The 25,904-nt window shown below is 40.6% G+C and overlaps 1 protein-coding gene across 4 annotated transcripts in view; it reads right to left on the bottom strand.

The window, feature by feature from the left end:
- The window catches only part of SMAP1 (small ArfGAP 1), a 180,919-nt gene that overhangs the window by 113,715 nt on the left and 41,300 nt on the right, over positions 1-25,904 (bottom strand). For all 4 annotated transcript variants that reach the window (XM_018058822.1, XM_018058824.1, XM_018058823.1 and 1 more), the window contains exon 2: positions 9,139-9,272. In XM_018058822.1, the coding sequence (XP_017914311.1) occupies positions 9,139-9,272 (134 nt within the window). The remainder of the gene's footprint in view (positions 1-9,138; positions 9,273-25,904) is intronic.

The following is a 25,904-nucleotide window of genomic DNA, read 5'->3' as shown; positions in this document are numbered from 1 at the left end:
GAAGCTGAGAGGGATTTCACCCACCCCAGCAGCAAGGAAGTGCAAGAAGCTGCGAACTGGGAGAGACCCCACAAGAACCACCAAATCTCCCTGTCAGGAAAGGGCCCTACACTGAACAGAAACTCCTGGGAAATGATTCAAAATGGAGCAGGACAGGAATCATGGAGATAAAGGAGGAGAAGGTTCCGATAAAAGTGGGAGAAAACAAGTGGCTTTATGTTTTAAACACATGAAAACAACTGAAGAGACAGGTCTGTGTGGTTAGAAAAGCTATTTTGAATATTAATTCCTTTTAAAGGTAATGAAAAACCAATGTCACATAAAAATGATCAACAGAAAATAGTCAAGGTCAAATGTCATACAAAGTTGTCAGAAGAGGAGAATAAGATGTGGAACAATGTCTCTAACAGTGAAGCCACATAAGAACAAACATGCCCTGAAAACAGGTCAAAACCACAGACTACTAATCAGAACAAACTGAAAGCCACAAATACAAATTAACAAAGAATATATAAATGAGTCCAACGACACACGATGTTATTAAAGAGCAACTAAATCAGAAATCAGAAATACACAGAATTAAAAGAAAAACTCAGGAAAGAATTAGAAGTTTTTTTAAAATTCCAAAGTGGATACAAAATTAAATAGATCAGAACAAATAAACACGGCAAATGGTAGAACTCTGGACAGGCAAAAGAAGAAGAAAAGAAACTTAAAGGGAAAAAAAAGTAATGAAAAGTATCTAAGAGAAAGTGACAAATATTAGTGTCAGGCAATGAAGACCCAAATCCAGGTAAGAGGGTCAATGAAACAGGAAACTCAAACAAGGAAACAGGATACTAAAAACTTCATTTTTAAAAAGTCACTGGAATAAAAAAATTTTTTTGAATGTCACTGAAATAAAAATTTTGAAACTACATGTTAAAAGAACATACCACATACAGGCATTTCCTGTCTAAAAAACCCTCCTATGTTTCAAGAAAGAGACAGGTCAAACATAAAAGTACTAAAAAAGACAGATCACACAACCATCTAGCAAAAGAGAGCTGCAGTGGCTCCAGGCAAACAACACATCTAATCACCACTGTGAAACAGAAAATGAGGCAGTTACAGGGCAGGGTTTTACATTTTCTGATAGCCTTACTAAAAAAAAACAAAAACAAAAAAAAAACACAGGTACAATTAGTGTTAATAATGTCTTATTTAATGCATCTTTCTCCCCTGCAGAGCTCTCAGGAAAACGTAATAACTGATTTCACCTGCATCTAAAGACTTAAAATGGTGTCATAATGTCATTTTTTTTGCAATGCATTGACAATTTAATTACTCACTAACAGCTAAGACCAGGCCCAGAGAAAGGATCGATCTGATACATTCTTGGATTCTGTCCCAGTAAAACCAACCTGTACAACCTCATGATTCAAGTAAAACTTAAGGTTCAGCTGTCCACAATACTCTAGTTCCAGGTTTCCATTTTATTAAAGAATGAAGAGGGAGCTCAGAGCAGACTGGTTTCATCAACTGCAAGTCATTTTATTTCACAAAATCAATACACTTTCAGGAATAAAATTTATTATAACTTCATCCAAAACATACTATGTCAGAAAGTCAAGGAAGAGAAAACCTCTTCAGTGTGCTTAGCCACTTTGACCCCTGGCCACTATCACCTCCCACCTCTGAAGTCTTTTACACACCTATTTTACCACTGCAGATGCACACAACATGACCACAGCATGAAAAGTGCCTGTCATTTCAGTTGCTTTTCCAGCTACAAAGAAGTAGGGAAAGTAACTATCAAGTCCCCTTTTGCCTACTCTTTCTGATTGGGCCAGATCAGGAATTCAAGCTGAGCTGACAGAACTCAGTAAGGCTTACTGATGAAGATCAACAGAAACCCATGATTTTCGCTTCCTTAGAGAAAATACTTTTCTAAGAGAAACCAAAAATTTAAATGAAGACAAACAGGTTAATGTTATGACATAAATTAAACTAAAGGCTGCACCAAGTTACCTTACTGTAGGTTTCTTTGGGAATGACAAGGTTATCAGAGAAATCTCTATGCATTTAGCTGGTGATTTTCTCCTTATGAAAGAAAATAAGAAGAGCAAAAAAGTTTATCCAAAACACTTTTAGAACCTGTCTTTCTGATTTAACCCAAGAATCTTGTCACATTCTTTTGAATTATTGGAGAGATCAGAAAAGTCTTATCCTTTGGGGTAGAATTTGACTCTTGGAAAAATTTGAATTTCTTGGAAAAATTTGAATCACATCTGTAATTGTGGTATGTCGTTTTTATTCTAATGCATACAATGAAAATGATTTTTGAACTTCTGTGGCAACCAAATAAGATTTGAGCATACCACCCAAGAATCTCAAAAATGGAAGAGAATTTAGTCACTGAGACTGCTCCTCACCTGCCATCCAAGGCTTGAACCCCACCTGCATCTCCAGGTGCATGTCCAGCCTCTGCACACACCATCACAGTGATGGCAAACTCACTGTTCTCCAAAGGCAATTCATTTCAGTTTGGAACAGTCTCAACAATGAAAAGTACTGCTTTCTAGTTTCAGCACATATTACCTTGGAACATCCATACACACTAGCTTAAGTCAGACTTCCTATGGCGGCTATACTTTTGGAACTTTACAAGTATAAAGGAACACAGGGAGAAAAGGACAAAAAATGGAAAGCAACAGAAGCAATGAAAAAATTAAGAACTGATGGGAAAAAAACGCACAGGAAAGCAAGCCTGTGACAACCAGATGACTGTTTAAATTTTAGATGTATCAGCAACAGGTAAACAGACACCTACCAATCTCAACATTTCTAAGTACACACATTAATTCCTATGACTGTGGCCAAAGTTTCCCATATTGAAACACTGAAACAGTTTAATAAATCCTTTTTTCCTGTTTCTGTATAAAACACCTAGGCTTCACTGATACTGTTAAACAACAACAGTTAACGATATTCTGCTCTTTATTCTACTCAAATGTATCATGTTATCTAGCAAAAAAAAACTGCGTACCTAGTTGTATCTATTCCTTTCTCTTAAAGTCTATCATAGTATTAGCAGTTGGCTTTCTTTGTTTTATGAAAAGCATTTTTCACAAAGCAACAAGATTTTTTATTCTTTCACAAGAGTTCTTGAAACACAAATATGAATAGATAATGTACGCCCATGCTGAAATTCCAGTGTCATGGAATCAACTGACAGGGCTAACTCCAGCCTCACAGAACATACTTGGGAAAATTACCAATTACCATGCTAAGGATATTCACATTGGAAAAGATTCTGATGCTGGGATAGACTGAAGGCAGGAGAAGGGGATGACAGAGGCAGAGACAGCTAGATGGCATCATTGACTCAATGGACATGAGTTTGAGCAGGCTCTGGGAGTTGGTGATGGACAGGGAGGCCTGGTGTGCTGCAGTCGATGGGGTCGCAAAGAGTGGGACACGACTGAGCGACTGAACTGAAGCTAAACTGAAGGATATCCAAGGTTTCTTCAGTTCAGTTCAGTTCAGTTCAATCGCTCAGTCATGTCCGACTCTTTGCGACCCCATGATTCGCAGCACGCCAGGCCTCCCGGTCCATCACCAACTCCCGGAGTCTGCTCAAACTCATGTCCATTGAGTCAGTGACGCCATCCAGCCATCTCATCCTCGGTCGTCCCCTTCTCCTCCTGCCCCCAATCCCTCCCAACATTAGAGTCTTTTCCAATGAGTCAACTCTTCGCATGAGGTGGCCAAATTACTGGAGTTTCAGCTTTAGCATCGTTCCTTCCAAAGAAATCCCAGGGTTGATCTCCTTCAGAATGGACTGGTTGGATCTCCTTGCAGTCCAAGGGACTCTCAAGAGTCTTCTCCAACACCGCAGTTCAAAAGCATCAATTCTTCAGCACTCAGCTTTCTTCACAGTCCAACTCTCACATCCATACATGACCAAAGGAAAAACCATAGCCTTGACTAGACAGCCCTTAGTTGGCAAAGTAATGTCTCTGCTTTTCAATATGCTATCTAGGTTGGCATAACTTTTCTTCCAAGGAGCAAGCATCTTTTAATTTCATGGCTGCAGTCACCATCTGCAGTGATTTTGGAGCCCAAAACATAAAGTCTGACAGTGTTTCCACTGTTTCCCCATCTATTTCCCATGAAGTGATGGGACCAGATGCCATGATCTTCGTTTTCTGAATGCTGAGCTTTAAGCCAACTTTTTCACTCTCCTCTTTCATTTTTATCAAGAGGCTTTTTTTTAGTTCCTCTTCACTTTCTGCCATAAGGGTGGTGTCATCTGTGTATCTGAGGTTACTGGTATTTCTCCTGGCAATCTTGATTCCAGTTTGTGCTTCTTCCAGTTCAGTGTTTCTCGTGATGTACTCTGCATATAAGTTAAATAAGCAGGGTGACAATATACAGCCTTGATGTACTCCTTTCCGATTTGGAACCAGTCTGTTGTTCCATGTCCAGTTCTAACTGTTGCTTCCTGACCTGTATATAGGTTTCTCAAGAGGCACATTTCTTAAGGTGTGATAAATTCATGAATGCCAAAGGTTTCAAATAGAAAATTTTAAAGAACTGATACTTTAAACAGGTCACTACTAGAAAGAGGGGAAAATCATCTGCACAGAAAAATAACAACTGAATCCATGAGAGTAACTGAGTTTTCCCTTGGAGCAAGACAAATGAGCAAAAAGGCTAAAGGCAAAACTGCACAGGGAAAAGCAGAAAAAAAAGTTTAAAAAAAAAGAAAAAAAAACACAGCGACTAAATAATGAAACAAAGCAGAGGATGAGGGATAGTAATTTTAGATTCTCTTACACAGAAAAAGCTTCAAGAAGGCAGTGAGGCGTGTCAGGGAAGCAGGGACCACTTGTGTGGCATGGACATGGCCACAAGCGTTAACTGCGCTCTTTGTGAGCACAGACCCAGCAGAGCGGCAGAGTAAAGGTGAGTCAGCGGAGGCCAGTCGGGTAGAGGAGTGAGACAGCAGGGAGAGACCCTGCTCAAGAAATCCAGCTGCTGCAAGAAGGTCAGGGCGAGCCCCTGGAGGACAGCGGCTGGCACTGTGAACAGTCGGTGAACGCTCGCTGGTGAACAAGTGAGTGAACCGGCATCGCGGGGTTGAGGGCTGTCTTTCGCGGGTCAAAGGCTACAAGGCAAATTTTTGTGGAGGCAGGGGGCAAGACAGCAGGTTTCAAAGAGGAAGAAAGCGTTTAAAGATGCCTCCAAATGAATATAACTTCTTTAATTCGGTAGAAAAGCAGAAAGGAAGCTGAGAATGGAAACAAAGGCTGAGAAACCAGCACCACCACCTTCTCCCACTCTGTCCCTAGAACAAGAGAGCCAGCTCCTTCAAGTCAGAGCAGAGATGCTCGGAGGAGGGTGGACAGAAAGCGAGAGTGAGGAAAGCCTCTGTTCTTCTGATGCAAGAGCAAACAATGATGTGAGGAGAGCTCAGTTCAAAGACTTCTCCCTCTGGGCCAAAGTGTGGTCAAAGCCACAGTACAAAGGGGCAAGGTATAAAGACATGGAAGGAAAGTGCCTACAGAGCGCTGAAGGCAGGCGTACCGTGCCTAAGGAGACTGGAATGAATACACTGCAGTCGTGTGTGCTTGGTGCTCCACCCTGCAAAATGCCAAGTATTGACACCTTATCAACAAATGTCACCAGGAAGTCCTAAACAAAGATCATGTGAGAAAATATTACTAAAACATTTACAGATTATAGAGTATGAAAAATGTTACCAAAAGTTACCACGAAAAGTGGTCCCAAAGTGACCATGGAAAGTGGTCTAAAGTTACCAATAAAAACACCAAATGCATGAAGTATACTTTCCAATGTGGACAAAGTCTCACTAGGATGTTTTATTAGGCAGCACAATTTACACAATTCTCTACAAAGTGAGCCAAGAAACTTTATTCTTTTCTAATCCTCATTTCTTTTTTTTAATTGTATTTTTTAATGAAAGTACAGCTGATTTACAATGTTATTTTCTGGTACACGGCAAAGTGAGTGATTGTTATACACATACACACATATATATACTATTTTTCATATTCTTTTCCACTGTGGTTTCTTATAGGATATTGAGTATAGTGTTACACTAGGGCCTTGCTGTTTAGTGTATTCTTCATTTTAATTCCTTCAATACAGACAATGAAAAATGAATGAAGAATTTTTAAACAGTGAGGGGAAAAGGTAATCAAGACTTAGGATTAATGAACCAGTACAAAACTAAAAATAATACTTTTATAAATACGATGGCTTTTATTTTGTAACACATTGATCCTTTCCAAAAATTTGAGAAGTACCCAACAATAAACCCAAGATCAAAGACATTTCATCTATGAACCACCATTCAAAACAAATTTTTATTATAATTTAAGGTGAATAACTCTATTTCCATACTAATAAGCTTTGGTAGATTTATTATTTTCTTTTAAAAGGAAGCAGACAGCAATTCTAACACAGCTCTGACAGATGACCTAAAAACTGACACCCAGACACTATATATGTGGTGCGTATACAATATCATAGCCTCAAACTCCACCATTTTAGGTGAAGGGCTCGAGAATCCACAGATTTCAGCATGTGAAGGGGTCTGGACCAGTTCCCCAAGGACACGGGTAAACAACTGTATAGACCTTTCCCAAGGTACAGTTTTACCTGTATTTGCTCTGTAATTACACCTCATTTTTAATACACTTTATTTTTTTTTAAGTAAAATATAAAAGCCAAAGTTGGATTAAGATCCCATAGGCCACAGGGCAGCGGCCAAAGGAAAAAAAGAGACTGGGAAGATCCTCAAAGCAGCAATCCTGAGGCTCCTGCACAGCGAACAAAACAGACCAATCCCCTAGGAACTGACAAGCCAGCGAGACGGAGTGTTCAAGATGTGCCGGTCTGAAAAGAGCACCATACCGTAAATCAACTGTACTTCAACACCCAGTGAGCCCACTAGTGTTAGAACGCTGTGCCCGTATTACCCGTGTTACCGCACAGCCGCGCCGGAGGGCACTGGGACTGCTGCCCCTCAGACACGGGCACCGCGGCACCCGAGGCAAGGCGCCCTGCCAGGACCGCCCGCTACCCCGGAGGCCGACTCCACAGACAGCTTCCTCAGCCACCCTGTTCCACTGCCTCTCGGGAACCAGCTGCCCAAACAAAGCTTGTGCTCCTCAGTATGGAGCCTCGGGGTCTTTGCCAACCACTGTCTCTTTTTCAGTACACAGCAGTCCAGAACTGATTTTAAAGAACAACTCTGGCTCTGCCTGCAGGCACTGACATGGCCCACACAAGAACACCGGCGGGCTCACCTGTCCCTGTGACTAGGCTGACCCACCCTCCTTTTCTTTAAAGTGAGCCTCACTGTCTTCTCAACTTGATTTCGCAGGCACGCACTCTAACCTCACTCTCCTCAACTGCAGGAGGCACCCTGAGGCTTATGAAGACACACAGCACATCCCTATGAGAAGTACTCGTCAAAAGTCTGGCATTCAAAAATAGTAATTCTTATTTGAAGAAGCTGACATACAAATAAGTGTTCAAACACAACTTCAAAGACTGTACACTACTTAGTAATTGCTTTCGAGATCCTTACATATTTAATAAACAGTATCTTGCTTTACAACCGATCCCCCAGAAAACCAGTAAACTATAGTGCTCTGATTGGGAAGTTATGCCCTAAACTACTAGAAAAGAACAGCTGTCCACCTCAAAGAACCTGCTACTCAGCTCCTTTCAACAGCCTAGTTGAGAAAAATAATATTTCTGGAGAATTTAATTGTCTGGGGATTCCATGTTTTCTCCTTGATTTGAAATGAACCATTAAAAAGGCAACACATTTGGTCTTGAGTGTTCTGTATCTTCACAACCATTACAAACTCAAGTGACATTTTCAAGCTACACTTCATGTTCTCTTGATGACAACTTAAGAAACAATCTCATGAAAATCTGTTACCATAGTTACTACAGAGATGTTACTAAGAACACTGCCTTAAAACAAAATGTTCAAAAAGCTCTGCTTCCTTAAGTAAATTTTCTCAAGGATCTCGAAAAGACAGCTGCATATTTCCTTTTAAATTCTAGCCAACAAAAAGTTAAAAAACTAACCTAAGACTAAACTAATTAATTATGCTTGACTTTATGGCCTGAAGATCTCTATCCTATTTTTTTCCTTTGAGTATTTTTGAGGTTTAGTTTTTTAATATTAAAATTTTTGCTACATCTAGTATTTACTTTGGTATAAATGTCTTCAGTATAGAAGCTGTACTTTCTTTAACCAAGTCTATGTACCTTTTTAAATGATCACTCTCTCCCAGCATTCTATTCTGTAATTTCTACGCTTACTTCACATATCCATGTCAATTTGTGTGTTATATTTGTTTTATGATTGTGAGCTATATGTGTATATCACTGAGGTTCAACTACATACTCTTGTAAAGTTAGATTTCATGCTGACTATAAGTAATTTGAAAAGGGTATAAGAAAAAGACATGAAATTTCACTGTGAACTATAAATATAACCAGTAGAAATAATCATTTTTACATTAGCAATTAACCTTAAGGATTAGAAAGTATGATTCTGAAAATTTAATACTGTCACTAGAAAAATGGCAAGCCCTTAAAAGTGTAAATTTATCTCTAAAAAACTAAACCGCTCCAAACAAGTCCAGTCACGAGAAGAACACTGGCTAAAGGGCTGTCTCCCAGCTCCTATGGCTTGTCTGAGCGTGGAGAACGCCCACTCCCGCACGGAAGGAAGCCCTTCCTTCCCGTCAGCGCTGCAGACAGAGGCGGTTTGCTCTTCGTCTTTACTCAGGCGCCCTCTACTGACTGCAAAGCAAAACAGACTACGGAATTATACCCGCAAATCTCATCAGCACAGGAAAAGAATTTATTTTTTAAATACTTCAAAAGCAACATTTTAGATAAAACTACATTAAAAATTGACTTTACTACAGAACCAAGAAAAAATAAACATCTGTGAACTGACAGTTCAAGTTAACGCTCAAATTTTGTATGTGGCATATACCATGTTTCATTATACTACTTTACGATGTTAATCCTTAGATGCAAAAAGGATTAAAGCTCTTAAATCCATTTTAAATAATTTCTCTGAAGGGGACTGTTTACCTGGATCTGTTCTGGTGTCCACTGGTCTAGGTTGACTGACTTGACCCTGGATATATGAACCCCAAGATTCCTATGGATGCCAGCACATCTGATGCAAATAAACACACCAATATTCCAGGAAGCCCATCGAGGACCTGATTGCAGAGAAGAAACAAAGAAAAGCTAGCATTAACTAAAAAAATATCATAACAGCATATAAGAAGCATTCTGGTTTTTATACAATCATAATGTAGGGTTACAGAATTCACAGGCTCAAATTTTCAAATGGCACAGCAGCAGCTTGCTAAGAAGACTTGTCTTGGTTGTGTTAAAAGGCTATAAATCAACCTTCAAGAACTTTAATCAGTTTGCTAATTTTGCCTTCCTAGGAACTTCCCCTAAAATCTAAGAATTTAAAACTACTTTATGTGAACAGTTTTTTCACTAGCATATTTGATTCAGGCGTAGTAACAGCCCACAGTAAAGTTAAGACCTTTATTAAATGTGTAGGGTATTGTTTAAAAAGACTACGAACAAGTAAAAATCAAAGAGGTTTTTTAAAATGAAACAGAAATTACTAAAAAAACAGACAATGAACCTAAATAGAAAAATGGACAAAAAAGATACAAATGGGTAATCTACAGAATAAGAAATGTATGGCCAACAAACGCATAAAAATATGTACTCTCTCACTGGTAACTGAGGGAAAATGCCCTTTAAAACTATATAATAACTTCTACTTTGCAATCAACACCTTGAGGAGGGGAACATTTTTATCAATTAATACCATTAATAATTATAAGACTAAAAAAGGACTGCCTCAAGAAGCCTTTTATCAACATGAATAAATCTCAGATATAACCCTGAGATTAAGAAGTTACAGATGAACTGAGGTGTGTTACAAAATGTTAATTCTTTGGGTCAAAAAACTGATTCAAACACCATAGAGAAACTCACCTAACTATGTAAGTACCTAGCTGTACTATTCTTCGTACCTTTGACTGTACTATTTCTTGATAATTTTAATTCTTATGATTATCTTCACATACTGCTCATACAATTAAAGTAAAATGGAAAATAAAAGTAATATCTGGAAATTATATCAAATATTCAGAAGCTCATATATAAGATTTCTCTAAATGACTTGATTATGAAAAATACAGTAAGAGATTAATAAAAATCAAGTTTTTTTTTAAATTTAGGTTTTTTTCTGTTTAAGTACATACTTTTTATCTAAAGATGAGAATCTACAAAATAACATCGAGGCTAAAAATTTCAATGTAGTTAACACTAAACACATTCTCCAAAAATTCCTTAGGAGAGAGGTTATGTAAAACAGACAAACATCTGGGACATGCTCTATTTAAGACTCTATTTGACTACCAACCGTGTCAAAATGAGTTAGCGGTCAAAAGACCACTGCTGTTCATGTACTGAGCCACTTCTGAGCTGCATAAATTACACTGGACCTAGTAATAGAGCTTAAGTTTCTCATTTGTTCAAAGGAGTTAGAATGGCTGTCCTCAATACTTAGGTGAGATGTTTACAGAAAATATTTTTAAAGTTTTAAAGCACTACTTAACGTGAGTTACTGCCATGTTAAGAAATTCTGATCATCAAAATATAACACTTTTTCCTCTAGAGAAGTTCCTATATTGGTCTGTAAAACAACTGTATCTTAACTTTCCTCAAAGTAACTCCTATAAAGGCAGTGGGTCCAGAGCATGATGAGAAAACAGCAATCTTCAACACACTCCAAGAAGGGCTTCATTTTTGTGAAAATAGAATGATTTCCCTGGAAATAATCTGCCAGAACTTCAGCCAAAAACAAATGGAAACCTTTACACGACTTCCTAATGTGGATGCTATGACTGAAAGAACTTGCATAATGCAATGCAACTCTCCACGCGGGCACAAAACTGCAGTACCCAATACAGTGGTGCATTTTTATAACAACGAAAGATAAGAAAGGGATTGAAAGGCATAAAAGCCTTATGCAAGGATAATGCTAGCAGCAATATGAAAAAAAGGCTATATTACTACTGAGCAAAAGCTAGATATAATTAAATGTTAAATGGTATTTAAATCTTATTAAGGCTATAAAAGTCATTTTATTGATTCCTACAAGAAATAAAAAAAAAAAAACCTTGGTTATCATTTATGGGAAACTTTAGCCCCAATCATTTTTTATATATTGAAATAATAATGTAATTCTGTCAATGTATCTTTCTTTAGAACATAAACTATCATAACTGAACAATATAATCAAGAACTAAAAATACTTTAAAAGTCTAACCAAAGTTACAAATGGAACATGCACTCTATAAAATCAGCCCTGTAAATCTACCTAAAATTGCCTTGATAAAATAGTGGTTGCTTAACATGGCAGTCATTCAATTATCAATATGAAACCCTTCTTTTCATTCCCCAAACAGGCTTCCCTGGTGGCTTAGTGGTGAAGAATCCACCTGCCAATGCTGGAGGTGCAGGTTCAATCCCTGGGTTGGGAAGATACCCCCAGAGAAGGAAATGGCAACCCACTCCAGTATTTTTGCCTGGAAATCCTCATGGACAGAGGTGCCTGGAGGGCTACAGTCCACTGGGTCACAAAGAGTCGGACACAACTTATCGACTGAACAACAATAAATTCATTGAGTACTTACCAATTCTGTGCCAACTAAATGCTTTATAAGACTACTGACACAATGATAAAAGGCTAAGTTCTCACACTCAAGAGACAATACCAATTTAAACAGATGCAACCATTTTTTAAAAAATTGGTGAAATCTAGTCCAGTTCTAGAGAATAAACCCTTCCACCAACAATCTACTCTACTCGTACACACACAAAACACATACACATGTGCTTACACGTTTCTCAGTTTATGCGTATGTTTATCTTAAACAATATGACATGTCTATGCACACACATTCACACATACACAACACACCCGTCAGCAACATTTTAAACAGTAGGTCACAACTCATTAATTTAATCTCAACCAGAATTTATTTTTAGAAGGAAAATGGTATAAGTGCATCAGACGAAGAATAAATATAACTTTGTTAAAACTTTTAAAATATCAGTAATATACATATATATGTACAGACACACATACACACAAAAATCAGGTCATATTATAAAATGCTGTTTCTCTGGGTCAGAGTCAAGCAAGGCTGAAAAACACTACAAAGAAACTCATAAATATACTCAAGAAGCTGTGTAACCAGAATATTTACAGTGGCATGATTTGTAAAAAGATTGACAACTTCAATGTTCACCAGTACGATTATCTCCACACCACAGAAAACTATACAACAATGAAAATGAACAGCCTGCACACATCAGCCTGGTTAAATGGGACATTTTAGCACAGGGTGATATATATAAAGGCTTCCCTGGTGGCTCAGATGGTAAAGAATCTGCCGGCAACGCAGGAAACCCAGGTTCGATCCCTGGGTCGGGAAGATCCCCTGGAGAAGGGGCTACACGCTCCGGCATTCATCAGGGGCAAGGAGACAAGCCCATGGGAAGGCAAGCAGGTCTCACAGAGGACGCCAATCTTGAAACGAAGCTTACACGCTGGCCGGAGCCACTGACACAGAGTACACCAGGACACATCTCAGCAAAGGCTGAATAAGGTGAGGGTGATCAGGGGAGTCTGGCAGAGCAGAGGGCAGGGCGTCAGAGAACTGGGGACCTTTCAGGAGCTGACAGGGGAGCCATGTAATAAAGGCCTCACGCGGCAACGGAGGGGCCGACCCTGGCCCCCACGGAGAAGACCTTAGTCCTCGTCCAAGTGGACCTGGCCTTCCCTGCTTTTGCACATGTTGCTCCCTCTGCCCCAATGCTTCCTGCAGGCCGTGAGGTGCCAGGCTCGCTCCGTCACATGCCACCTGCTCTGGGCAACTTTGCTGACCCCTCCAGCCACAGCTGCCTCCCCCAGCTACGCTCCATCACTCATAACAGGACAGTCTCCTCTGAAGTCTACGTAAAAATCTAAAGTAAACAAAAAGACAGATACAGGCAAACACAAATAGATGAACAGCTGGAGGGTCTAATTATTTCAGCAGCTAAGTTTCAAAACAAGAAAAGTTAAAGAACTGCATCAGTTTCAGATCAGTGTCTCTCCAACTCTAAGGCGCATGCATGTAGTGGGGGACACGATGAAATCTGGCGGCCCCAGACAGTGCCTGAGACTCTGCAACCTGACAAGCTACCCGAGACACCAGTGCTGCCATTCACAGGCCACAGGGACAACAGCAAGACCCAGACTACTTTGTGTATAAAATGCCTCACAGATAAAACAGTCCTTTTTCTTGCTGAGAGCATCTATCTGCATTTGCTCGTATGTGTTCTGTCCTTTTCTTCTTCCCATTTTATGCGTTTTCTTGTTTCTTTTCATGTTGTGATTCTGTTACCAAACTGAAGCAGCTACAGTTATTTTTACTGCTTTCTTTTCCTTTAACCTTTATGCTATAATCAGAGAAGGCAATGGCAACCCACTCCAGTACTCTTGCCTGGCAAATCCCATGGACGGAGGAGCCTGGTGGGCTGCAGACCATGGGGTCGCTAAGAGTCGGACACAACTGAGCGACTTCACTTTCACTTTTCACTTGCATGCACTGGAGAAGGAAACGGCAACCCACTCCAGTGTTCTTGCCTGGAGAATCCCAGGGACGGGGGAGCCTGGTGGGCTGCTGTCTCTGAGGCCGCACAGAGTTGGACACGATTGAAGCAACTTAGCAGTAGCAGCATGCTATAATGGTTTGACAAACTATTCTGATATAGTCACAAATTTATATTTGCCACCTTACTCAAAGTTTTGTGTACATCTGCATTTCCATTTCAGGTAGAAGAATTCCCTCCAACATCTCTTATAAGGCAGGTCTGCTGGTCATAAACTCCCTCAGCTTCTCCCTGTCTGGGAAAGCTTTTATTTCTCCTTCATATTTGAAGGGTACCTTTCCTGGGGAGAGTAGTCCTGACTGACAGTTTTTCTCTTTCAGTGTTCTGAGAATGTCATTCCACTCTCCTGGTCTACAGAGTTGGTTTGGTCAAACTCCAGGAGACGGTGACGGAAAGGGAAGCCTGGCATGCTGCAATCCAGGGGATCACAGAGTCAGACACGACTAAGCAACTGAACAAGTGAGGGTTTCTTTGCAGGCAACCATCCTTTTCTCCTTGGCTGCTTTAAAAGTCTTTCTTTGAGACATACAGATGGCTAACAAACACATGAAAAGATGCTCAACATTGCTCATTATTAGAGAAATACTAATCAAAACTACAATGAGATACCACTTCACACCAGTCGGAATGGTTATCATCAAAAAGTCTACAAAGAATAAATGCTGCAGAGGGTGTGGAGAAAAGAGCACCCTCCTACATTGCTGGTGGGAATGTAAAATTGGTACAACCATTATAAAGAGCAGTATGGAGGTTCCTTAAGAAACTAAAAATTGATAAAAATAGAACTACCGTATGACCCAGCAATCCCACTCCTGGGCATATCCAAAGAAAACAATAATTCAAAGAGATACCCCAGTGTTCACTGCAGCACTACTTACAACAGCTGGGAGAAGGAAGCCACCTAAATATCCATCCACAGAGGAATGGATAAAAAAGATGTGTTACATTTACACAGAGGAATATTACTTAGCCATAAAAAGAATCAAATCATGTCATTTGCAGCAACATGCATGGACATATAGGAGTCAGAGAAAGACAAATATATGATACCACTTTTGCAGAATGTAGAAAAATAATAAAATGAACTTATTTACGAAACAAAGTAGAGTCACGGATGTAGAAAACAAACTTACGGGGCGGGGGTGGCAACTTGACATATACACGCTACCATACATAACACAGATAAACAAGGACCTACTACATAGCATAGGGAACACTGATCACTACTCCGTGATGACCTACACAGGAAAATACTCTAAAAAAAAGTGGATATATGTATTGGTTAGATGGCATCACCAAATCAACGGACATGAGCAAATCCCAGGAGATAGTGAAGGACAGGGAAGCCTGGCGTGCTACAGCGCATGGGGTCACAAGGAGCCAGACACAACTTAGTGACTGTAACAGACTCATTTTACTCTACCTGAAACTAACACAACACAGCAAATTAACTATACTCCAATAAGAATTTTTTAAAAAGAAAAGCAGTGAAAAACCAGAGAAGGACTGAGTTTAAAAAAAAAAAAAAGATAGTCAACATGTCAAAACTTTCCGAGAAGTGAAGAAGAACAGGGCTAGGGCAGATGTGTTAACTGAGAAGGCACAGGTAACCTCATGGCTGGAAGGCAGGGAAAGAGGAAGAATTCCTTCCTCCTGAATTCCATTACCAGGCTGGGGGTGGGGGAGGGGCGGCATTGACCCATTTTTCATTCTATTACCCTGTTAAACCCTTTCTCCCTTTCAGTCCCCAACTCCACATCTTTAACATGTCTGTAATCTTGATGCAACTTTATTTTGCACTACTCCAACTTACTTACATTCAGGAAGCCAATCGGTTAGTCAGAAAGCAGAAGAGACTCAGTGCTTTCCCTTGAATACAACTCAGTTACCCAGTCTTGAAACTTTCCTGCACACCACCTCTCTTGCCTAGAATGTTCTGCTTGTGACCACACAAGTCCTACCTCATCTTCAAGGATTAACCAGAGTCCTGTTTATTTAACTTATAGGCAGAGTACATCATGAGAAACACTGGGCTGGAAGAAGCACAAGCTGGAATCAAGATTGCTGGGAGAAATATCAATAACCTCAGATATGCAGATGACACCACCCTTATGGCAGAAAGTGAAGAGGAACTAAAAAGCCTCTTGATGAAAGTGAAAGAGGAGAGCGAAAAAGCTGGCTTAAAAACTCAACATTCAGAAAACGAAGACCATGGCATCCGGTCCCATCACTTCGTGGGAAATAGATGGGGAAACAGGGGAAACAGTGTCAGACTTTATTTTTTGGGGCTCCAAAATCACTGCAAATGGTGACTGCAGCCATGAAATTAAAAGACGCTTACTCCTTAGAAGGAAAGTTATGACCAACCTGCATAGCATATTGAAAAGCAGAGATATTACTTTGCCAAAAAAGGTCAGTCTAGTCAAGGCTATGGTTTTTCCAGTGGTCATGTATGGATGTGTGAGAGTTGGATGTGAAGAAAGCTGAGTGCCGAAGAACTGATGCTTTTGAACTGCAGTGTTGGAGAAGACTCTTGAGAGTCCCTTGGACTGCAAGGAGATCCAATCAGTCCATCCTAAAGGAGATCAGTCCTGGGTGTTCACTGGAAGGACTGATGCTGAAGCTGAAACTCCAATACTTTGGCCACCTCATGTGAAGAGCTGACTCATTGGAAAAGACGCTGATGCTGGGAGGAATCGGGGGCAGGAGGAGAAGGGGACGCCAGAGGATGAGATGGCTGGATGGCATCACCGACTCAATGGACATGAGTTTGGGTAAACTCCGGGAGTTGGTGATGGACAGGGAGGCCTGGCGTGCTGCGATTCACGGGGTTGCAAAGAATCAGACACGACTGAGCACTGAACTGAACCAGAGACCCATATTCTCCATGAAGCCTTTCCTTACGATCCCACACCTCCATTCTTCTTCTTATAAATGTCTATAGCCCACGACAGCTTGTCTCAGACAAGATACCACAACGGATACCCGCTGTTTCTCCATTTGTAACTAGTGACATCTACTGAAGTGACTGGCACAGTTCTCACCAGGAAGGCAGTGTGTGGCCTGCATCACCTGGAGTAAGGGAGCAGCAGAGTAAGCAAGCAGGCAACACATGAAAGATCTGCTAAGTCTGGTGACTTGGGCAAACACAAGTCCTTTAATACCTGAAGTGACCCGTGATTTATTTAAAAGTAGGAACAAAAGCAAAACCTGTGAGGCAGAGACTGTTCTTTTTAATATCCTTCTGCCATTCTTCCTTTAAAAAAAAAAGAAAAAGCCCCTAAGTTTTAGCTACAAAGAAGGCTACACTGATAGAGAATACACTTCTCAGTCTCCTCTGCAGCAAGTACGGCCAATGTAACGCGAAGTGAGACGATGTGTTTTGCCATTAACCATGGGAAAACTGGCCCAGCCTGGGCCTGTGTGTCTCTGGCCTCTTCCCCTTTCCCATGAGCTGAGAAAATGAGAAGGGAAGCTGTTGCCTTGGATCCAGGTACGCAAACTTCATGGTGAAGAGGACAAAACCATCAATACTAGTTCATCTCCATACTAACGTGAGGAAACAAACTTCTATCCTGCTGAAGTAGAGTGCCTGAGGGTCTTTCAGTTACAGCCTCTTCAAGGCTGTTCACAACAGAGGATGAGGTGACTGGGTGGCATCACTGACTCTATGGACGTGAGTTTGGGTGAACTCCAGGAGTTGGTGATGGACAGGGAGGCCTGGCGTGCTGCCGTCCATGGGGTCGCAAAGAGTCGGACACGACTGAGCGACTGAACTGACTGACAGTTACAGCAGCTAAGCCTGCAATCTATCTACTCCAATGTGCACGTTTTATGTGCATGTTGGCAGCAGGAATCAGAACATACTAAAGATTTATTCCTTATTTCAGAGCCAATACTGTATAACAGGTGTTTAATAAAGTACATTTTGATGGAATCTTAGTTTTCTAGATTCAATTTAAATCACCAAATATGTACTAAGTGTCTACTTTTACCAAGGCATTGAATGAAGGAAACAAAACACAGATTCTTCCATCAAAGAGCTGGCACTTTGGTAAGTCATTCAACAGTTCAGGTGTATGGGCAAATGATGTAGGAAAAGGGAAGAAGAAAAGGTGAACAAAGGCCAGGTATATCAGCAAAAGCTTTGCAGAGACAGCGGCATCTGAGGTGGTCACTGAAACAGAAGTCCAATTACAGCAGGTATGGTCTGGACAAGGTATAAAGACAAGGTACATTCTGGTAAAATGCACTGTGCCTCATCCACCTTCAAGAGTTTCACCTACGCTGTAAAGCTACAGCCAACAAATACAATACCGCAGCACCTGATTACTGCTAAGTGTCTTTATTTAACTATGGATTTAATTTTTTCAGGTGTAATACATATGCACCTAACATTTGTATGACAGAAGTGACTACTAGCTTTCAAACAGATATTAAATACAGTGTTAAGAAAGAAACTCTGTAGAAACTGGAAAAAATGAGGTTTGTTGAATGATAAATCAGTAGGTATTCAAATAATGTAAAAACATATATATATTTTTAAAAAGAATAGTAATTTTACTGAAAATTCATTATACTTGCCTTGTAGATCTCATAGTATTTGAGAAATAAAATGAAATCATACGCTCTTCTGAAAAGAAACTTCTCAAGTTTCTGCTTACCATGACAGACTATCGAACAGAAAAATCTCTTTGAATCTTCTTATAAATAAAAAATTTCTTTCAAGACTTAATCCTTCCATAAAGCCTCCTCCAATTCCCCCAACACTTTTTTAATAACATTTATCACAGTGATTTGCAGTTAATTGCTTCAGCTATCTCTTCTGTGACACAGTGATCTCTTTGAGCATAGGGACTTCATTTTATTGATCTTTGTGTGCTACAAAACTGCAGACAGTCTCCAGCTTACAAATGACACCTAAGAATTTGAGTCACCTGAGTTACTGCCACCAAACACACAAGGAAGTATTTAACAGGAAACTAGCATGTTACTGAATATGCGAAACATTATTCATCGTATTCCAGAAACACTGCCTGATTTAATCCTAATAAATGTTGCTGTCGTTCAGTCTCTCAGTCATGTTCAACTCTTTGCAACCCCACGCTTCCTTCGTACCCACCAGGCTTCCCTGTCCTTCACTATCTCCCAGAGCTTGCTCAAACTCATGTCCATCAAGTCAGTGATGCCATCCAACCGTCTCATCTCAACCCTTCTCCCGTTGCCTTCAATATTTCCCAGCATCAAGGTCTTCTCCAATGAGTCAACTCTGCATCAGGTGGCCAAAGTACTGGAGTTTCACCTTCAGCAACAGTCCTTTCAATGAATATTCAAGGTTGATTTTCTTTAGGATTGACTGGTTGGATCTCCTTGCTGCCCAAGGGACTTTCAAGAGTTTTCTTCAGCACCACAGTTAGAAAGCATCAATTCTTCAGTGCTCAGCCTTCTTTATGGTCCAACTCCCACATCCGTACATGACTACTGGAAAAACCATAGTTTTGTCTAGATGGACCTTTGTCAGTAAAGCAATTTCTCTGCTAATACACTGTCTAGGTTTTCTTGCAAGAAGCAAGATCTTTTAATTTCATGGCTGCAGTGTCCACAGTGATTCTGGAGCCCAAGAAAATAAAGTCTGTCACTGTTTCATTTTTTCCCCATCTATTTGCCTTGAAGTGATGGGACCAGATGCCATAGGAAGTAGATAATATTCCCACACTGTATTTTGGGGACTGAGAAATGTAGAATTAAAAAAAAAATAAAAAACTAGCAATCAGAGAAAACAGAGAGCTAAGACTATTCCATGAACAGATTCCAGAACACACTTGTGAATACTCTGCATCTCCTACCACGATAATTCCATCCTTCGAAACAAAATTCCTTTCCACTGGATGACTGGTTTTACTCTGCACTGTCACCATTTGAAATGCTAAGTCATTTACTGTTGAAGCTAGTAATACAGATTTAAAGATGCAAATAATCTCGTCACCTCTCCAGAAGTAGCAATCCTTCCCACATTATTATAAGCTCATTTCTTTCCTCATTATACCTAAGCTTACAGGCAGGAAGAACTGGATTTGGTTTGGTTTTATTTGCTGAAGAAGGAAACTGCAATGGACAGAGAATTTTGACCAAGGGGGAGCAGAGGCGAGGGGGAGGGTGGCTCACAGGGCATCACCACGGCAGCGGGCTCCTGGGGAAGAGGAAAACGGCCAGCAGTAAAGGGGCCCCGAGAGCAGGCACTCGCACCAAACACAGCCCGGACCAAACTGAAGCGAGCACAGAGCGGCTTCTCCCGCACCACGTGAACCAGAGCAGCGACTACCTGTCCCTGCTTGCAGCAGACTAGGCTACGGGCGAGGTCTGCTTGACGGCAACCAAGACGACGGGCAACAGTCCACGAAGACACGTTTTCCACAGTAAAACCAAACTACTAACTTGCAAAACAACAAGTAAGGGGCCAGGGGGACTTCAAATAGGCATGAGGGGTCTTTCTGGAATGAAAGAAGCGTCCTGAAATGCTATGGCAGTGACAGGTGCAAAACTCTGCCAACACATTAAGAATCCCTGAATTACAGGCTTAGAATAAATGACCTTTACAGCACGTAAATTACATCTCACCAAAGCGGCCTGAAAATTTTTTATACGTTTCTTTAAATATGAGAGTGAAATATCATGTGTTCCTTTTACTGCTTTTTCTTTACCAGAAAAGAAAGCATGACAGCCAGTAGCAGAACTAGTGAGCTGAAACGGCGAAGTGCTAGAGGATGATCTCAGTGGCTGTGGAGTGGATGATGTGGAGTCGTGTCAGAGGCACAGAAACGCTGGCCGAGAAGACATGGGCACAGCTCCCGTTTACACGGTTTCATAATTAAGCCCAGAAGTGTACACAGATGCTCCATTATCACTATTTCAACAGCAGTTATTTCAAAGTGCCAGTTTCTTCCAGCAAACGCACTCAACAAAACATTTAGTTCACTTTTTAAAAAATTATCTTTATATAATTTTCAAAGGCTACACTCCATTTACGGTTATTACAAAATGCTGGCTATATTCCCCATGCTGTACAATACATACTCGAAGCTCTTTTGTTTGTCCTTCAGTCGCTAAGTCGTGCCTGACTCTTTGTGACCCCATGGACTGCAGCTCGCCAGGCTCCTCTGTCTTCCACTATCTCCTTGTAGTGCATCTCATACCTAATAGTTTTGACTCCAATTCCCCTTCCCCTATTGTGCCTCTCCCCATTTCCACCAGGAAACACCAGCTTGCTCTCTTTACCTGTAAGTCTGCTTCTTTATTATACTCACTAGTTTGTTATATTTCTTAGATTCTACATGTAAGTGACATCATACAGTATTTGTCTTTCTCTGTCAGACCTCTTTCACTTAGCACACTGCTGCTGCTGCTACGAAGTCACTTCAGTCGTGTCTAACTCTGTGCGACCCTATAGACAGCAGCCCACGAGGCTCCCCCGTCCCTGGGATTCTCCAGGCAAGGACACTGGAGTGGGTTGCCACTTCCTTCTCCAATGCACGAAAGTGAAAAGTGAAAGGGAAGTAGCTCAGTCGTCTCCGACTCTTAGCGACCCCATGGACTGCAGCCCACCAGGCTCCGCCGTCCACAGGATTTTCCAGGCAAGAGTACTGGAGTGTCACTTAGCATAATACCCTCCAAATCATCCATCCTGCTGCAAGTGGCGTTATCTTATTCTTTTTTATGTCTGAGTAATGTTCCTTTGTATAAATATACCACATCATCTTTATCCAATCAACTGTTACTGGGCACTCAGGTTGCTTCCACAGCTTTGCAAATGTAAATAATGTTGCTATGACATCAGGGTTTCGAATTAGTGGTTTCGTCTTTTTAGATATATATAACCCAAGAGTCCCTGGAGAATCTCATGGGTGGAGGAGCCTGGCAGGCCATGGTCCACAGGGTCGCATAGAGCTGGACATGACTAAACTGACTAAGCACGCACAACCCAAGAGGAGAATTGCTGGGTCACACGGCAGCCATACTTTCATTTTGTAGTTTTCCAGAGGGGCTGTACCCATTTACATCCCACCAACAGCGTGCAAGGGTTTCCTTTTCTCAACATCCTTGCCAACATTTGTTATTTGTGTTCTTTTTGATGATGACCATTCTGACAGGTGTGAGGTGATATCTCACTGTGGTTTTGATATGTTTCTCTGATGATTAGCGATGTTGAGCATTTTTTCACGTGCCTGTTGGCCATCTGCATTTCTTCTTTAGAAAAATGTCTATTCAGTTTAATTGGGTTGTTTTTCTGATGTTGAGTTGTATGAACTGTTTACATATGTTGGATATTAATATTTTATCGGCTGTATCATTTGCAAATATCTTTTGCCATTCTGTAGGCTGTCTTTTCATTTTGTTGATGGTTTCCTCTGCTGTGCAAAAGCTTTTAAGTTTAATTAGGTCTCATTTGTTTTTGCTTTTATTTCCTTTACTTTAGGAAAGAGATCTAAAAACTACTGCTGTGATTTATGTCAAAGAACATTCTGCTCTAGGTTTTCCTTTGTAGTTTATTTTTTAAAATACAAAATAACAATGTTTTACTAGTAAGGAAATAAAATGTTTTTTTTTTTAATATCCTTGTTTTTTAATATGAAAGTAACATTCTTTGGTACGACCTACTTTTCTACAGTTGATCCACCTCACATTTACATTTCTCTGCAAAGTGGCATCAGGAATGTTACAACATGACAGGCAGTGATAACATCTGACAGAATTTCTGCACAACTTTCCAAAATTCAAAGAGTCATTACAATGCTGATTAGAAAAAAGGTTCTGTGTGGTATTTTAATCAATCATTTCCAGGAGACTAGAATATAAAGCATTAATACATGCCAAGAAATTGTAGTCACTTAAAAATGAACACACAGCAATATTCTATCTTAGGTAATTTATTTTTTCTCCTAAAATTTGTCTGAAATAAGACTGACAGTAAATAGTTAAAAAAAAAAAAGTGGGGGGTGCATAGTTTTATTTTTCAAAAAAATAACTGATCTTTAACACACTGCAGTCATCATTGTTCAGAATGTTAACTTGGTAAGACTCTTATATAGACCCAAATCAACAACATAACAGAAAACAAAGCTTTTGAAAGAAAATCTCTAGAATAAAGAAATTCTAAAACTTTTCTACTCAGAAAGATGGAACTTAAGTTGTAATATTTAAATAATTCCCTCAGACTTTTTCTAAGTCTCTTACACTCAGAACAGCAGCACACGCGTTCATCCAACAAGCGTTTGTTGAGTGCTGCCCGTCTCAAGGCGCTGCTGCGCAAGGCTCTGAGGAGTCAGTGGTGAACAGAGCAGGCGAACTCCTGCCTCTTGGAGTCGACACGCCAGTGGAAAGCGGTACACAGCAAACTAACATGTGAGAGGACAGTGGCAGCGGCAGCAGACATCGGACAGAAAAACAGAGCAGAGAGGACAGGGAGGATGGGCGGAAATGCCGGGCACGTCGCTCTCACCTGGGCAGGAGGTACGTTTGATCAGAGACCGGAAGGAGGCAGGGGAGCAAACCCTGCAGACACCTGGGCCCGTGATGGCAGAGAGGGGGCTGCTGGCCCCAGGATTGAGGAGGGGGCATGCTCCCCCAGGTTAAGGCCCACCCTGATGCACATTTCAAAAGTGCTGAAGGCATGCCTAAGAAACGCCAAGGAGGCTTTTCTGCTTGTTTTTAACACTGTCTATGAAGGGCCACTTTTACATCCCTACATCAAATACAGTAATAAAACATGTACTATGAAATATTTGCAAATGGTTAAAAGCAGAGACATCACTTTGCCAACAAAGGTCCATGTAATGAAGGTTATGGTTTTTCCAGTAGGCAGGTAGGGATGTGAGAGCTGGACCATAAAGAAGGCTGAGCACTGAAGAATTGATGTTTTTGAACTGTGGTGTTGGAGAAGACTCTTCAGAGTCCCTTGGACTGCAAGGAGATGAAACCAGTCCATTCCAAAGGAGATCAGTCCTGAATATTCACTGCAAGGACTGATGCTGAAGCTGAAGCTCCAGTGCTTTGGCCACCTGATGCAAAGAGCTGATTCATTGGAAAACTCTGATGCTGGGAAAGACTGAAGGTGGGAGAACGGGATGACAGAGGATGAGATGGTTGGATGGCATCAGGGAGTCAATGGACATGTTTGAACAAAGTCTGGGAGATGGTGAAGGGCAGGGAAACCTGGCATGCTGCAGTCCATGGGGTCACAAAGAGTCAGACCCAACTGAGCAACTGAACAACAACATAGTCTCTAAGAATGAATCAAGCACAATCAGTGTGTGTGAGTGTGTGTGTGTATTTATATCTAGCATTTTATTGCAGTGCCCAGCACATGCCTAGTAAGTATGAGAGACAAGACAGAAAAAGATAAAGCTAGGTAACAAAATTAACGAAACGATTCCACCAAAGAATGTTTTAGAAATGCACTGTTTTTCCATCAGGCACTGGAAGGGGTAGTTACAAGGCAAAAAAAAAATGGTAATCTACCCCCCACTCTTTCCAAAATTTCAAGTCTAACTGCAGGATACAAACATACCCAGAGAGGCTCATTATCTTAAGAAAGCTGGCTGTGTTTGCAAACACTCCGATTTCAACCCAAAGGTTTCCTTAATTATGTGACATTTTCCTGTATTTGTATCTGTCAATCCTGACAAATGGAAAATTTATCCCTGATATTACTGGGACAATTGATGAGATCTGAGTAAGGTCTATGCGATAGGTAATACAATTATATCAATAGTAATTTCCTGATTTTGATAATTTATGACTTTAAAAAATTCCTTATTTTTAGAAAGTAAACACTGAAGCTAGGGGTATAGGAGCACTTTGTCTATAACTTAGTCTCACATAGTTCATAAAAGAAAATAACATGTCTGTTTATGTAGGAAACAAAGGAGCAAATGTGGTAAAATGTTAACATACGCAGAACAGATAAAAGATGATGGAGAGTACTACATCAACAGTTGCCTTCGTTTCATTACATGCTTTCACTTGCAGAAATGAATAAATGAAACAGAAATTTATGCATGACCACTCAATAGACAACTGTAGAAAAAAAAATTTAGAAAAAATTTATCCCTGTATTTAAATGACTTCTCTGAACATAAGTTTCTTTCTCTGAAAATAAAAATACCACCATATCCCATATTCAAATGATCACTACAAACACCCTTCCTGGGTCATTTTATTTACTACTGATACAGGCCATGATTTTGGCTTCACAATCTTCAATTTCCTTAAATCATGCTATTTCAATGACTATATGATACAAAATAATCTATTTAAGGAGAAATAGCACATTAAAGGTACACATTAATTATTAGACACTTCTCAAGACGAGAAACACAAGAAAGTCCTTTTTATAAAGGAAGAAATGTGGTGTATCTCTAACACCAGTCTCTTCTCTAAGCATCAGATTCTTAATAACCAACCTGGCTACCAGAGTGCCATGTCCAAGACGGAGTTCATCTCTCCATCGAGCCCCCCTCTCCCACGTCTGGCCCCTGTCCCTCAGCTCCTCCTGACTCCACCAATTCAGCTGGCAGCAACACTATCCACCTGATGACTTCAGAAACAGGTCATTCTTACTCCTCGCTTTCAGCCTCCATAACCATTCAATCAAACAAAAGTTTTAATCATTTTAGTTTTTCTGTCGCTGCAGTTTTTTTTTTTTTGGCTGCGCTGCACAACTTGCAGGATTTTTCCCGACCAGGACTAAACTCAGGCCACAGCAGTGAAAGCCCAGAATCCTAGCCACTAAGGCACCAGGGAACTCCCCACAGTTATTTTTCAAATCCGCGACTTTAACCTCATCCCAGCCGGACCTCTGCCCCTGTTCAGGAACTCACCAAGCACCACCCAGAGGGCTCCATTGTATAACGTCCTCAGAAGCAGCTTCCTAACCCCAAACATTGCCTCTCAGATTTATGAACCCGGCAGACGAAGTTTAATTCCCCTAAACATTACCTAGCAAGGCACTTCAGCTTCACCTATTTCCCTAGCCCCATCTTTTGCTAGATTCATTTCCATTAACAACAAAATATTTTTAAGATTTCTCCTAACCACTTAAT

Source organism: Capra hircus, chromosome 14, assembly GCF_001704415.2.
Source record: "Capra hircus breed San Clemente chromosome 14, ASM170441v1, whole genome shotgun sequence".
NCBI classification, from domain to species: Eukaryota; Metazoa; Chordata; class Mammalia; order Artiodactyla; family Bovidae; genus Capra; species Capra hircus.
Note: the sequence above shows the minus strand (reverse complement) of the source record. Positions and strands in the feature narration are given on the sequence as shown.